Source organism: Passer domesticus, chromosome 8 (assembly GCF_036417665.1).
Source record: "Passer domesticus isolate bPasDom1 chromosome 8, bPasDom1.hap1, whole genome shotgun sequence".
NCBI classification, from domain to species: Eukaryota; Metazoa; Chordata; class Aves; order Passeriformes; family Passeridae; genus Passer; species Passer domesticus.
Window position 1 is genome coordinate 25610310 of NC_087481.1, and position 13696 is coordinate 25624005.

The 13696-nt window shown below is 55.4% G+C and overlaps 1 protein-coding gene across 3 annotated transcripts in view; it reads right to left on the bottom strand.

Moving 5' to 3' along the window:
• Positions 1-1896: 1896 nt before the first annotated feature.
• The window catches only part of ADAMTS14 (ADAM metallopeptidase with thrombospondin type 1 motif 14), a 31187-nt gene continuing 19387 nt past the window's right edge, over positions 1897-13696 (bottom strand). For 2 of the 3 annotated variants that reach the window (XM_064429818.1, XM_064429817.1), the window contains exons 7-22: positions 12391-12496; positions 12153-12296; positions 11448-11580; positions 11213-11326; positions 10894-11042; positions 10131-10306; positions 9184-9317; positions 8826-8949; positions 8637-8717; positions 8330-8493; positions 7730-7895; positions 6924-7056; positions 6597-6804; positions 5923-6049; positions 5374-5484; positions 1897-4837 (exon numbers count right to left, since the gene is read on the bottom strand). In XM_064429818.1, coding sequence (XP_064285888.1) covers positions 4506-4837; positions 5374-5484; positions 5923-6049; positions 6597-6804; positions 6924-7056; positions 7730-7895; positions 8330-8493; positions 8637-8717; positions 8826-8949; positions 9184-9317; positions 10131-10306; positions 10894-11042; positions 11213-11326; positions 11448-11580; positions 12153-12296; positions 12391-12496 — 2402 coding nt within the window. In that variant the 3' untranslated portion in view covers positions 1897-4505. Of the gene's footprint in view, positions 4838-5373; positions 5485-5922; positions 6050-6596; positions 6805-6923; positions 7057-7729; positions 7896-8329; positions 8494-8636; positions 8950-9183; positions 9318-10130; positions 10307-10893; positions 11043-11212; positions 11327-11447; positions 11581-12152; positions 12297-12390; positions 12497-13696 lie in introns of all 3 variants that reach the window. The other variant, XM_064429816.1, reaches the window with a different exon arrangement.

Sequence of the window (13696 nt, forward strand, 5' to 3'; positions counted from 1 at the left end):
AGGGCTGCCAGCTGCCTTGGGCCATGCACATCACACCAGGATCCCTGCAGGGCTTTCCTGGGACATGCACAGCTTCTCTGACAGCCACAGTGGCATCAGTCTGCAGCATCCCAGGAGCAGCAGCTGGCAGGGTTGCTGTTATAACCTGCCCAGCAATCCAGGGATGCAGGGAACCTCCCAGGGATGCAGGGAGAAAGCTGGGAAGGTGCAACAGGACACAGCTGGGCAAACCAGAGCAGCTGTGCCATGAGGAGATCCCTGCAGGAAAAGCTGGGGGGGAAAGCTCAGGGCCAGGGCTGGTGAGTCAGGCCTGGGAAGTGGCTGAGCTGAGCCAACAAGGCTCCAGGGCTGAGATTAAACCCTTTGGCAAAAGCCATGGGAAAGAAAGCTGAAGCTTTCCTAGAAAACTGTTCCACCCACTCCATCCTGACCAGGAGTATTGAAGGGATGCAATAGCTGCTGTAGGAAAATGAGCAGTGAAAAAGGGGTTTGGAGACACAGCCATAATTCCAGCTCTGGTGGGGACAAGCACCTGCTCTGGCCCATCTCACAGAACCCAAATGCCTGACTGGTTTGGGTTGGAAGGGACTTTAAATCTCATCTCATTCCACCTCCACCAGACCAAGTTGCTCCAAGAGCCATCCCACCTGGCCTGGCCTGGCCATCCCAGCAAGAAAAGCCACAACCACACCAGTTGCAAGCCTCTCCTACCCCTTAAAAACCCAAAAATCCCTCCTTGCCCAAATATTGTGGCTGCTGCAGCCTAAATGCCTGAAGCTGTGATGAGCTGTAGTGATGCTGTGTGGAAGGAAAGCACCCAACAGAGAGGTGGAAGAGTTTTCCCATGGTAAAATCCAAGCAGGGTTTGCAAAGCACTTGTAAAAGCAGGCCCTGCAAAGATCCAGAGGAATCCAGGGTGGCTGGGTTTTAAGGAATGACCTGGTGGGGGTTGGGTCCAACCTTTTGGGAGGGACCATAAAAACCACAAGGGGAAGGACAGAGTGACTTCATTACAACCAAAAGTAGTGGTTCCACCTTCACTCTGAGAACCAGAGGTCTGCAGGAGACATTTAAAAGGGTGTAAAGCAGGGAAGATGAAAATAAAGCCCTTTTTGAGGGATTGCAGCAGCCTCAATGACCAGAAATGAAGTCAACCACAACCACAATGAAGTCAATCACCAACACCTATGAGGTTTGCACAGGTTTGCACACTCCATTTAGTGTGAGGTGACTTTAGAGCAGCTCCCACACACCCTGAGGGCAAAGCCTCGTTGTTCTCACCTCCCTCCCGTGCAGCTGCCACCAGCTGCCCATTGCCACCATGGTCCTTGGCAAGAAGGGGCACAGGGGACCAGCCAAGTGTCCCCTGCCAGCCGTGCCCTGCAAAGGGCAGGAAGCAGGCAGGGAGTGCTCCTTGAGAGGGAAGCTGCTGCTCTGAGGATGGAGTGGAGCATCCATGAGCTGGGACAACTGAGGCAGCACCAAACCTTGTAAGAGTTTCCCTAAAAACCCCAGCAACAGGAACTGGTTTTTGGCATCAAACAGGAAAAGGGGGGCTGCCAGAACACACCCTGACACTTCCTCTCTGGCCTCATCCCCACCCTGCTTTCACCTCTTTATGTTTTTTACCTGGCCATGGCATCAGGGGCTCTTTTTGGCCTGAACCACTGATATATCAATATTTATTTCTGCACTGGCTTAACTATTTATGTATCTATATATGTGTATCTCTAGAGATTTTCTTCCTCCTCAAAACAGCAGTGTGAAATTCGGGCTGATAAAGAGGAGGGACTGGGTTGAAGTAACACAAAGTAAATCCATTTCAACAACCACACATAAGTCATGCTCATATTTCCCCCTCCATACACACATCCCCAAAACAGATCAACAGCAAGAGATTTTTATGTGGATTTATTTTACTTTTTTTACATTATGTTAGAGTTCAAAAAAAAAAAAAAAAGAACCCAACAAAATTAATAAATATTAAAAGTTAAAAAGCTCTGAATCTCATATGTACAAAACTTTATACATCATGGTAACACTGGACAAGGTTACAGCACAGGAATGACTCCATGCACCCACCTGGCTTAGGAGGGTGCAGGGGATCAGAGTCATCCTCTCCTCCTGGAGACAGGACCAGAGACAGGACAAAGCCACCCAAGCTCAGCCTGCCTTCAACTGCAATAAATTCCCCACCCCTGGAAGTGTCCAAGGCCAGGATGGAGCAGCCTGGTCTAGTGGAAGGTGTCCCTGCCCACGGCAGGAGGGCTGGAGCTAGATGGACTTTACAGCTCCTCCCAACCCAAAGCACTCCAGGAATCCACGAAACACGCAGTGCTGGGTGCCAGCCCTGCAGCAGCAGCACCCCAGAGCTCCCAGTGCTCCTGGGGGAGGTTATCACAGCCTGCTTCAGACCTCCCCCACCCCTCAGGTGGTCCTGAGGTCAGGATCAGCACCTGCAGTGCAGCCCAGGGACTGTGGGTGCAAGGCTGGGGCAGTGCCCAGCCCCAGCTCTGCCCCGAGGTGTAGGGAGGAACCACTGCAAATATTCCTTGAGCAATAAAGCACCAAACCTAGGCCAGCACAGAAGGGAGGGGAGCAGCTGGGAATTCTGGAGGAAGGACATCACAGCCCGTTTTTGAGGGGAAAGAAGGTCTTTTTGTTATGCTCCTTGGAGAGCAAACAAAGCGTTCTCTTTGGCACAATAAATAAATGCTGGCACTCCTGTGGAGGGGCTGGCAAGGGGCACGGCAGGGTGGAGGGATGAACCCCACCCTGGTGTCCCCACAGGATCCCCTGTGGGTGCCAATACCTGCCTGTCCTGGGGCTGGGCACTCCACAGGCACCCTCCATGTGCCCACTCCCACGAGGTGTGCCAGCTGTGTGGCTCAGACAGATGGGGGGCTTTGTTCCATGTTTTGGGATGCCCACCTAAGGCCAAAGGGAGGCTGAGGACCTCCAGCCCCAGGTGCTTTAAGAGGAGCTGGAAAAATGCTCATCCAGCTGTGACTCGGCAGCAGGAGGGTGTGGGGAAGCTCTGGGGGAGCAGTGCAGAGCCCAATGCTTAAAACATCCAGAATGCAGAGGGGTCTCCATCCATTTCAGTCACAGCAAGCACCTCAACCCTGTCACAAGCCATGCCAGACTGGGAAAATCACCCTGGCCACCTCACCACAAGCCCTGGCTACCTGCAGAGCTCAAACACTGTCCCTAGGGATGCCACATCCTGCTCCTTGGATACCAGGGGAGCGGGAGCCTCAGGGCCAGCACCCACACCATGCACGTGCTCCCAAGGACATCCCACTCTGCAATGCCAAACTCGTCTGTCTGCCAAGCCTTGCCTTCCTGGGACTTCACCTCCCCGTTTCCAAAACTTCCTCCCCACCTTCCCCTGCCACTGTACCAGAGGCGCCCTAAGCACCAAAACCATGGAAGCCCCCTCAGGGACACCATTTTTGGGAGGTTTTTGAGGACAGAAACTTGTCAAGGCAAACCCTGTGCCCAGAGCTGGCCCAGGACCCAGCAAGGAGAGGGCAGCCCAAGGCTCCTAAAGTGCTGTGCAAACGTTTAGTACTTGGCACAATAATTTGTAACGGCACTAATCACCCCCCTTCCACCCCTTCCCAAGCAATGAGAGATGCAGATGAATCCTTGTCTCTCTCCTCTCCTTGTAACTGCCCTAAAATCCACTCCTGGCTTCCCAGTCACGCCCATGTCCCCTGGAAGCTGTTGCTGCCCCAGAGGCACTGGGTCCATGGTGCAGGGATGAGGCTGGTGATCCTGGTATCAGCTCAAGGCTGGCCAAGGGCAGTACTGGCAGAAAAAAAGTCACCCCCAGGTGACAGGCATTTTTGACATGAATTTTTGGTCTTTGACCTGCGGTTCTTATTGCTCACTTTGGAATCTCCTGGACCATCTCCTGCCTCCAGGACTCTCTGCTCGTCACGTTCCACCTTCCCCCAGACATGTTTCCCAAACTCTCTACCCCACCAAGGACAGCTCAAAGCAGCAGTTTGGGATTTCCCCACATTTCCCCTCTCCTCACCTCACCACCTCCCCTCCAGTTTACCCCAGCAGATTCCCAGGATCCTCCCATTGCTATTCCCAAGCTCCAGGGCTGAACCACCAAGCCAGGACCCATCCTGTGCTGCTGCTTGGAGCAGGGGGAAGGAAAATGCAACATTAAAGCCATCCCCCTCCCACATCTTTTTAGCACCTTGGGAGGAAGCAGCCTGTCTACCCGCAGCTTTTTTTGCTCTTTTCCACCTTTCTTCCCACAGCACTGCCAAAAAGCACCACGGCACAGCTGGGAGGGCAAGCAGGACCATGGGAAATGAGTGGTTTGCCCAGGAATTTCTGGGTGTGGAGCCAGGTCATTCCCAAACCCGGCAGTGCCACCCACGAAAACCATCACTGGAAGTTGGGGGAGAGGAAAAAGATGGAGAGAACGGGAGGGAAGAGGGAGAAAGGCTTTCCCAGCCCCACAGCGAGCTGTCCCAAGAAGGTTACCTGGCCCCCTGGCCCCTTCCTGGCTCCCTTGGGGCTGGCAGCTCCCCTGGAAAAGCACCACTGCTGGATACCCCCGGTGCCACAGTGGGGTCCCCAGCAGGCTCCCCCCGAGCTGGGGCAGTGGGGAAGGGGATGAGCGCCAGAGCAGGGCTGGGAGTGGTGGCTCCCGGGGGAATGCTGGTGACAGGGGGTGAGCCAGTGGAGGAGGAGGAGGAGGCTTTCTTCCCACAGGATTCGCAGCAGAGCTTGTTGTATCCAGGGATGGAGCAGTAGCGAGCCAGGACCTCCATCTGGCAGAAGATGGACTTGTCCCCGAGGCAAGGCTCCCCTGGAGAGGGACAGGGCAGCACAAATTCAGGTGGCATTAGGCTCCAGCCCTGCAGCCCTCCCATGGGAATCCCAAAGGGAACAAGGCACCCTTTCAGGGTGCTGCCTATCCACAGAGGAAATGGGCAAGAGGGACCTGGAAAATGAAGCCAAAGTACTGAAGGATTCTGTGCACAGAGGAAAAACAGAGAGCAAGGGATGCTCCAAACCAAGATGCACTGAGCCCCAGCCATGAAGGACTCCAAGGGGAAAAAACAGAAGCCATTTCCCTGCTTAAAAAATTCCAAGGTAAAGAGGGAAGGGCATAAAAACCGGGAGGCAGAGGGAGCTCAGCACGGAAGCTGCAGGACCCCGTAGACCACAAGGTGGCAATGGAGCACCGCGCTTTGGAGCAGAGGCTTCGGGGATGCAGCAGCGGAGGGTGGAATCCCCAGCAGCACCGCTGGCTGTGCTCCCACCTCTGCCCTGCCCGCAGGGAGCTGCACAACTCCTCGGGAGGGTTATCCTGGCAAGCACCGCCCTTACACGAGCACTTACTGGAGGAGATCTTGCTCACGGGGTTTTTGGCTCCGTCCTGGGGCACCCGCTGCCCTTTGGTGGTGCCGTGGTCACCGGCACCGGCACTGGTGGTGATGCCAGAGAGCTTCCCTGCAGAGAGAGCACCACGATGCCCAGCAGCCACGGGAGGCTGAGGGCACTCAAAGTACCTCGGGAGGGTGTTTGGTTTGTTTTATCTTGATTTTATCTTTGATTTTATCTTAAGGGATCTCCTTAAAAATTAAATCCCTTAAGCACCCAGCATTTAAGCTACTCAAACGCCACCCAAGACAAACTTGAGGGTGCCCATCTCCGCCAGCTCAAACCGCCAGAAAACCCAAAACCAGACAATGCCAGGGCTAAGAGCAGAGAAGGGAAATATTTTGGCTGGCTGAAATTTTTTTACTGCCAGCCGCATCAGGGACGTTCAACCCAACCCTGTCTGCTGGCATCCCCTGAAGCCACAACGGGCTGGAGGCGTTCGTGGGGGTTGATCCCCACCTGCACATGCCCCATCCCAGTGCCACCTCCTCCTCCTCCTCCTCTCACCCGGGCACACGGCCACGTGGCAGCCCTGGATGGCCTCTGGCTTGTCACCCTCGCAGCGCGCGCCGCTGTCACTGCCCTTGCACACCACCTGCCGCTGCTGGACGCCTTCCCCGCAGGTCACCGAGCACTGCGCCCACACAGACAGACAGACAGACGGTCAGTGACAGCGTGGGGACAGCCCCCACACCCTCCCAGCGCCCCAGGATGTGCTGGATGTTCCTCAGGTGGATTTTGCTTTCTGATGGGGGTTTCCCTCCCTGTCTCCCAAAACCCCACACTCTCTGCACAGGGATGCTCTCCCTTCTCTCATTTTTCCTTGTACCCGTATTCCCAGAAGTTTTCAAAGCCAGGCTTGGAGCAACCTGGTCTAACAGAAGGCAACCTGACCAAGGCAAAGGGTTGGAATGAGATGGGCTTTAAGGTCCCTTCCAACCCAATTCCAGCGTTCTGTGAAAACACCACTGTGTTTTGTACCCTTCTCTCCGCCAAGGCCAGGCAGGATGGGACTCTGAGCAACCTGGCCTAATGGAAAGTGTCCCTGTCCACAGCAGGGGGGTTGGACTATAGATGACCTTTACAGCTCCCTTTGAACCAAACCAGTCGAGGATTCTACTCCCTGACCCCTACAAGCTCCACACCCACCTCCCGTCCCCTCCTCCCAGGGGTTTCCTCACCTCGGACCAGGCTCCTGTCCTCCACTGTGCGGGGCAGGGCAGGCGGCCGCAGGGCCGGCGCGTCTCGGGGCGCTGCCCAGGGCAGTATTTGCTGTGCAGGGTGCGGTTGGTGCCGTCCTGCAGGCGCTGCACGCACTGCACCGCCCGCGCCTGCACCCCCAGCTTCCCGCAGGAGCGGCTGCAGGCGCCCCACTCCTCGGCCACCCACCTGCCAGCGTGGGAAGATGGACAAGGAGAAGGCGTGTGAGGCAATGGAAGCGGCTGGAAACGCTCCCGACGCGACCCAGGAGGAGTGGGAGCACCTCGGGCCGCACAGAGAGGACTCACATGGGCTGGGAGCACTCCTGGAGGTTACAGCGCCTCCGGATTGGCTTGGGCTTCTTGCCGTTGTCACAGAAGTTCCTATGCACCATCCGGTTGTCACTTTTCCGACGGCAGCCGTACTTGGTGTACTGGATGCCTGAGGGGGCAGAGCGTGGGCGGTGAGGTGATGGGGGTAGGGGTCCCTCCAGGGTCCCCCAGGTCCTTCTCCTGCACCCCTGCTGGGATATGTGCTCCGAGATGTCAGCACTCGGGCGGGAGCCAAGGTTGGCTGAGGATACTCGTGCGGCTGCTGGACCCACCCGCCGGGTCCCCAAGGCTGCTGTGGAGTGCACACAGCTGGTGGAAAATGTCCCAGCCCATGGCAGGGGTTTGGATCAGGTTTTGGACCTTTAAAGGTTCCTTCCAACCCGAACCACTGTGATTCCCAGAGCACAAGGTGCTCCCCACGACCTGAAGGTCACATCCCAGTGGCCATATGGAAACGAGGCTCTCACCAGCAAACCTCACGCCTACTTCTGTGCAAACTTTGGTAGTGGTCATCTTCAAAATCACTGTTTCTTGGCTCAAATCCAGTTAAAAACAGCCAAGGAATTCAAAAATCCTAGCAGGTCCATGGATAGACAGAGAAAAGTACACACACACGCAATCATGCAAGCCTGTTTCTGTAAGAAATCTGGCTAAAATGCTCACTTGAACTGCTTTGCAACAATTTCTCCTTGCCAGAGATGCCTCAAGGGGCTCACGCACCCTTTGCCACATCCAAGCACCCCCCAGGCATGCCCTGTAGGCTGTTATGAAGAGGAAGTTACCTCCTCCACATGCCTTGGAGCACTGGGACCAGCTCTTGAGGGCCCACTCGTAGGAATCCATCTCCTCCAGCAGGACATTGTTATTGCCAATCATGGGCAGCAGGTCTTCGTGGATGATGTACCTGTACATGAGGCTGCTCCTCACCTCCTCCTCCTGAGGGACGACCTGCAGGCACAGAGGGAGCAGAGAGGGGGAAGAATGATGACACGGGAAAGGGACCACATGGCAAGGTGGCCTATGACCAAAACTGGGACACACGGATGGATGGGAGCACAGACCTGCCACTCCCAGCACGTCCAGGGAACCCAATCTCTAATTCCCCACATACAGCATAACTAAAATGGGATTTGGAGTCATAAGCAATTGCTACAGAGCAAAATGCAGCTGAACTCAAAGGCAAGTGCCCGAGCAGCATGTGCCATTCTCTCATGCAGCTGGTCACCCCTTGCTTTTGGCTGGCTCATTCCCTGGATTTAGTGACACGCCCTCTTCCTCTACCCACATCCCTCCATCACCTGCCACATCACACCTCAGACCACCTCCCCTGTCTGTGACAGTCGTCCCCAAGCCCCCCCAGAGCACGTGCCAGCCAGGCTTACCAAAACACTGATGGCCTCGTGCAGGGGACCGCTGGTTTTCAGGCTCTCCTTGCCTTGTTCCACAGTGTATTCCCACTCCAAGCCCATCTCAATGAACACTTGGCTTTTGGCTTCTTGGCCCTTGGCATTCAGGATGAAGTTCCCCGTGGCTTGATTCTTAACAGCTGGAGGAGAAAAGAGATATTTTCAATATCATTCCCTCTGGTCACTCACTTTGGGAATGACCTAAACAAGACCCTCTTTGGTGGGAATTATGAGAAAAGGGTTGAGAAAGGGTGAAGGGAGAGGGGCACTAGGGCATGCTGACCGATGCTGTGGGATGCTGGCTCCATCTCTTCTATCTGAAGGTGCCTTGCTCCAGCTGGGATCTCAAACATCTTCAAAACACCTGAAAGGGAGGGAAGAAGGATGAAGGGAAGAGAAAGAACAGGTTTCCTCCAACTGACACATGAATCCAGCTCATGAATCTGCTTCCAAACCCACCCAGCCCTCTCACCTGGCTGCTTGGGGGTCTTGGCCAACGTGCCCTTCACCGTCCGGCAGTGGGAATTGTCCCCCCCGCAGACCCCACACTTGTCATCCTGCTTCAGGGAGCCAACCTCCTTGTCACAGCCGACGTGCTGGCACCCGGGGGACAAGAGGACAAGCCTGGGGTTACATGCCTGAGGCCCAGGTCGGAATTACAGCCCTGCAGCCCAGCCCAGGGTTACAGCCCTGCAGCCCAGCCCATCACTCTGACATCCCTTTTGCTGCACACACGCTTGGTCCCCAGGGACAGAACCCCATACCCCCAGGGGGCTGAGCTCTCTCCTGGCCAGGGAAAGGACAGGGCCAGCCCCACAAGAGCCCCTCACCAGGCACTCGCCCCGGACGCAGACGCTGTAGGGGTCTCGGTAGCTGCAGCGGGTCCCGTCGTGAACAACCTGGTTCATGAACACCACGTCTCCCGTGCCCTCAGACTGGCAGATCAGCTCACACTTCTGAGCATCTGTGGCAAAGGAAAAGGGAAGGGGGAGAAAAAGAGAGGTGGGGGGGGGGGGAAAGGGGTCATGGAAATTCATTAGGGTGAGTGAAGACAGAAACTCAGCTCAACCCCTGAGCACAGCCACAATTCCAAAGCCCAGGATATTCATGTGGCTGATCTCCCAAGGCCACTAGCAGCTCAGGAGCCTGCACTTTTTCCTAGTACACTCAGGAAGGACAGGACACACTACATGAGGCTGCAATGCAAGTAGGCAGCTCTGCTCTGGAAACAGGCTGGGAGTGTTCAGCCTGGAGAACAGAAGGCTCCAGGGAGAACTCAGAGCCCCTTCCAGTGCCTGAAGGGGCTCCAAGAAAGCTGGAGAGAGCCTTTGGACAAGGAGAAAGGCGTGACAGGACAAGGGGGAATGGCTTCAAACTGTCAGAAGGCAGGGTTAGATGGGGTATTGGGAAGAAATTGTGTGTTGTGAGGGTGGGGAGGCTGTGGCACAGTTTGCCCAGAGAAGCTATGGCTGCCCCTGGATCCTTGGAAGTGTTCTTCCAACTGTGAGTAACCTGGTCTAGCAGAAGGTGTCCCTGCCCATGGCTGCAGGGTTGGAATGAGATAATCTTTAAGGTCCCTTCCAACCCAAACTACTCTGTCAGTCTGTGATTTTAAAAAGCTGGCTGCTTGATGTTATTGCACAACAGTTTCCAGCTCAGGAGCCTCCCACCGCCCAACATCTGTGCAGCTGGCACAGTCTCCACCCCAGGCCACCAGGGCAGAGTCCTCCGGAGGAATCTGGCTACTGCTCCTTTGCCAGGACCCGCCACCACTCACCGTCATGATGCTCGTAGGGCAGCCAGGAATGTTTGCTGTTCTGGTGGGTGTAGTAGGAGTTGCGCTTGGAGCACTGCTGGGCACGGAAGTCCTGGTAGGGCCCCGGGCACTCCTCGGCGTTGCACACCTGGTACTCGTAGGTGGCTCCCGGGCACTGCCGCCCTCCGTATGCTGGGCTGGAAAACAAACCCTGGTGAGAGTGCTGGAGAGGGGATGGTGTTCAAGCCCGGCACAGTGCGGCATCCATATTTTCTGGAAAAATCCCTACGCCCAGGGTTTTTCTCCTGGGAAGCTGAGAAGCCTCAGAGAAAAAGGAAAACAATATTATCTCATTGCTTCTCCTGTGTTTTGCTGCTTTGGAATGTGGTTGGAGATTGTTTACCCACAGGTGATTGTTTCATTGGTTTCATGTGAATTGTTTTGACTCATTGGCCAATCAGGGCCAAGCTGTGTCAGACTCTGGAAAGAGTCATGAGTTTTCCTTATTATCTTTTTAGCCTTCTGTAAGTATCCTTTCTGTATTCTTTAGTATAGTTTAGTATTCTTTAATATAGTATAGTATCATAAATAATAAATTAGCCTTCTGAGAACATGGAGTCAGATTCATCATTCCTTCCTTCATCAGGGCACCCCGCAAATACAATAGCACAGCTCCCACAGGAACACATGTCCCCATCCCTGCCAACAAGGTGAAGAGCCAGAAACCTCTGGCTCATGGCTACTTCCAGCTGGGGAAAGGGAGGAAGGCAAAAGCCAGACGTACGGTGGGTTGTCGCAGCTCCGGCTGCGGGATCGCACGCCTCCCCCGCAGGTCCTGGAGCACGAGCCGAACTTGGACCAGGAGCTCCAGCTGCCATCCTGGCTGTAAGGCTGCTCCGACGTCTTCCAGATGCAGTGACCCTTGAAGCACCACTGGAAGGGAGGAGAAGGAATGAGTTGCAGACCTCTTCTAAAGCGCTCAGCACCAGTGGAGAGCCCTCCTGCACCCACAGCATTACAGAAATGCTACAGCACAGGAGGAAGGTGCTCTTCATCATGCCCTCAGACACATCCCTCCCACAGGGAGCAGGACCAGCCCCTACCTTGCCAGGAGAGCACTCGGTGCCATCCAAGGGCGGCCCCTTCTTGGTCTTGCAGAAGTAGGGGTTGTCTGGGTGGCTGCACCACAGCTGCTTGCAGGGGTCGAAGGTGCGGAACTGGGGAGCACAGAGGAGCTGGGCTGGGACAGCAGTGCCAAGTACCAGCAGGCTGGTGGCAGCCAGGCTGGCTGGGGACCCCGGAGAGGGGGGACAGCGTGGCCATACAGCCCCTACTCACCGCCGTGCACGTCTTGTAGCCCACGCCGAAGTCGAAGCGGCACTGCTCGTCCATGGAATAATTAATTCCCGGCAGCTCAGGTAATGTGGGCCACTGGTGCTCAAAGGGGTCATCCAGAAGGCAGTCGTAGGAGCTGCAGAGTCAGACAGAGGAGTTCCTTCCATCACCCCATCCCTCAGCTCCAGGCCACTCTCCAAATTCAGCTACTGAGAAATTTGAATTATCAGGGAATCCCAGGATGGCTTAGGTCGGAACAGTCTATCAAGGTCATAGAGTTCCACCCCCCTCCTATGGGCAGGTACACCTTCCACTAGACCAGGCTGCCCCAAGCCCCAGTGTTCAACCTGGCTTTGGACACTTCCACGGATCCAGGGGCAGCCACAGCTTCTCTGGACACCCTGTGCCAGGGCCTCACCTCCCTCACAGGAAAGAACTTTTTCCTAATATCCCATCCAGCCCTACTCTCTGTCAGTGGGAAGCCACTCCCCCTTGTCCAAAGTCCCTCTCCAGCTCTCTTGGAACCCTATTAGTCACTGAAAGAAGCTCCAAGGTCTCCCTGGAGCCTTCTGTTCTCCAGGCCAAACACCCCCAGCTCTTCCAGCCTGTCTCCAGAGGCCCTCCAGCCCTGGGAGCACCTTTGGGTACCAAAAGCCACCAGTGGGGGTCTGAAGGGACAACATGCCGTCCCAGCTGGAAGGGGCATACTGGATGTAGCGGTTGAGCTCCTGCTTGCTGCAGCGGGACCAGTGGTAGCGGTGGAAGGCGGCTTGCACCAGCGGCGCCATGATGCTCCCCATGCTGGTCTCATCGGCGCAGCGGTTGCCCTGGCCGTCGTGCTCCATGCCCAACCTGGCGGGAAGATCCCGAGGGATTCACAGCTGCAGCAGCCCCTTTGCAAAGGGAGGGGGGCACCCCCGCAGCCAGCTCTGCCCCCACGACTTACACGTGCCCGGTCTCATGGGCCACGACGAAGGCCGAGGAGAAGCCATCCTCGTGGTTGAGGGTGCAGCTGCGGAGAGGGTGGCACATCCCCGTCACCGGAGCGTAGCCTGGGACAAAGACAGGAGGGAAGGACAGAGGAGGAGAGGAGAGAGAAAACCTTTGAGAGAGGAGGGGAAAAAAATGAAAAATTTAGGGAAAAAACCCCCACACGTACATAACCTGGCTTCACTGCAACAGAAAGCAGAGGGGAAGGCGTTGAAGAGGAGAGGCTGCCAAGCTCACTTGGATGGACTGGCTCACCAGTGTGTGCCAAAAGCCAGCAGAGGTTGCTGTGGGGCTTGCTGGCACCACAGCGCCCTTGTGCCAACACACCTGGGCAGGCAGGAGGGCAGAAACAGCGCCCACAACACCCTGTCTGCCAGCGTGGGTGGGTGGCCATCGCCTCCCAGCCCAGGAATGGCATCCCCCACATTCTCTTTCATTTAAAACAAATAAAGAAGGAAAAAGCAGAGAACAAAAGGCATGAGGCTCTCCCCAGAGCCCTGACAGAACCACAGCCCTGCTCCCCACGGGGCGCACCCACACATGCACCCGCCCGGCCCCAGGACCCCCGCCCTCGATCAAGTGCAGTGCAGTGGGGCAGCTGTGGGCAGAGGAATCTTCCCCTGCCCAGGCAGCAACACATCATCTCCATTCTGGTCACTTTTCCTTTCTTTTCCACCTTATTTCTGCCCAATTCAATTAACTTGTTGGCACGCTCCAGAATTTACTCCCCAAAGTTTTTTTCTGCGTGTTGGTTTTTTTTTAAGGCTGACCCTTTTTGGCATCAAGGGAGTTAGTGAAGGAAGGACTCACAGGTCAGAGAGGCAAAAGCAGGGCAGGACCATGCTGGATAACCATGCCCTGGGGACTGGGATGCTGGAAGAGGAGAGCTCAGTCAGCGAGGAGTAGGCAGCAGCAGGAGAGGGGTGCTGATGAGCTGAGGGAGGTGCACATCCCTACACCCACCCTGGCCAAACCACAGGGTCCACAGAGCCCCTCATCCTTGTGGGATACTTGATCCACACCAAGTCACTCCCACAAAGGAGTTTAACCATAGAGTAATAAATCAAGCCCTGGATAAATAATTTGAAAATATTTTTTTTTAACCCCCATGAAACTTTCCACAAGAAAGAATAAAGTTGTGGGAAGTTTTCTCTACAAGGGGAAGGAAAATTTATCTGGTCTAGGATGAAAATTTGATAAAATCCCAACCAAAGAAGCTGTGGATGGGAGATTGGACAAAGGAGTATGAAAATTTGGATGCT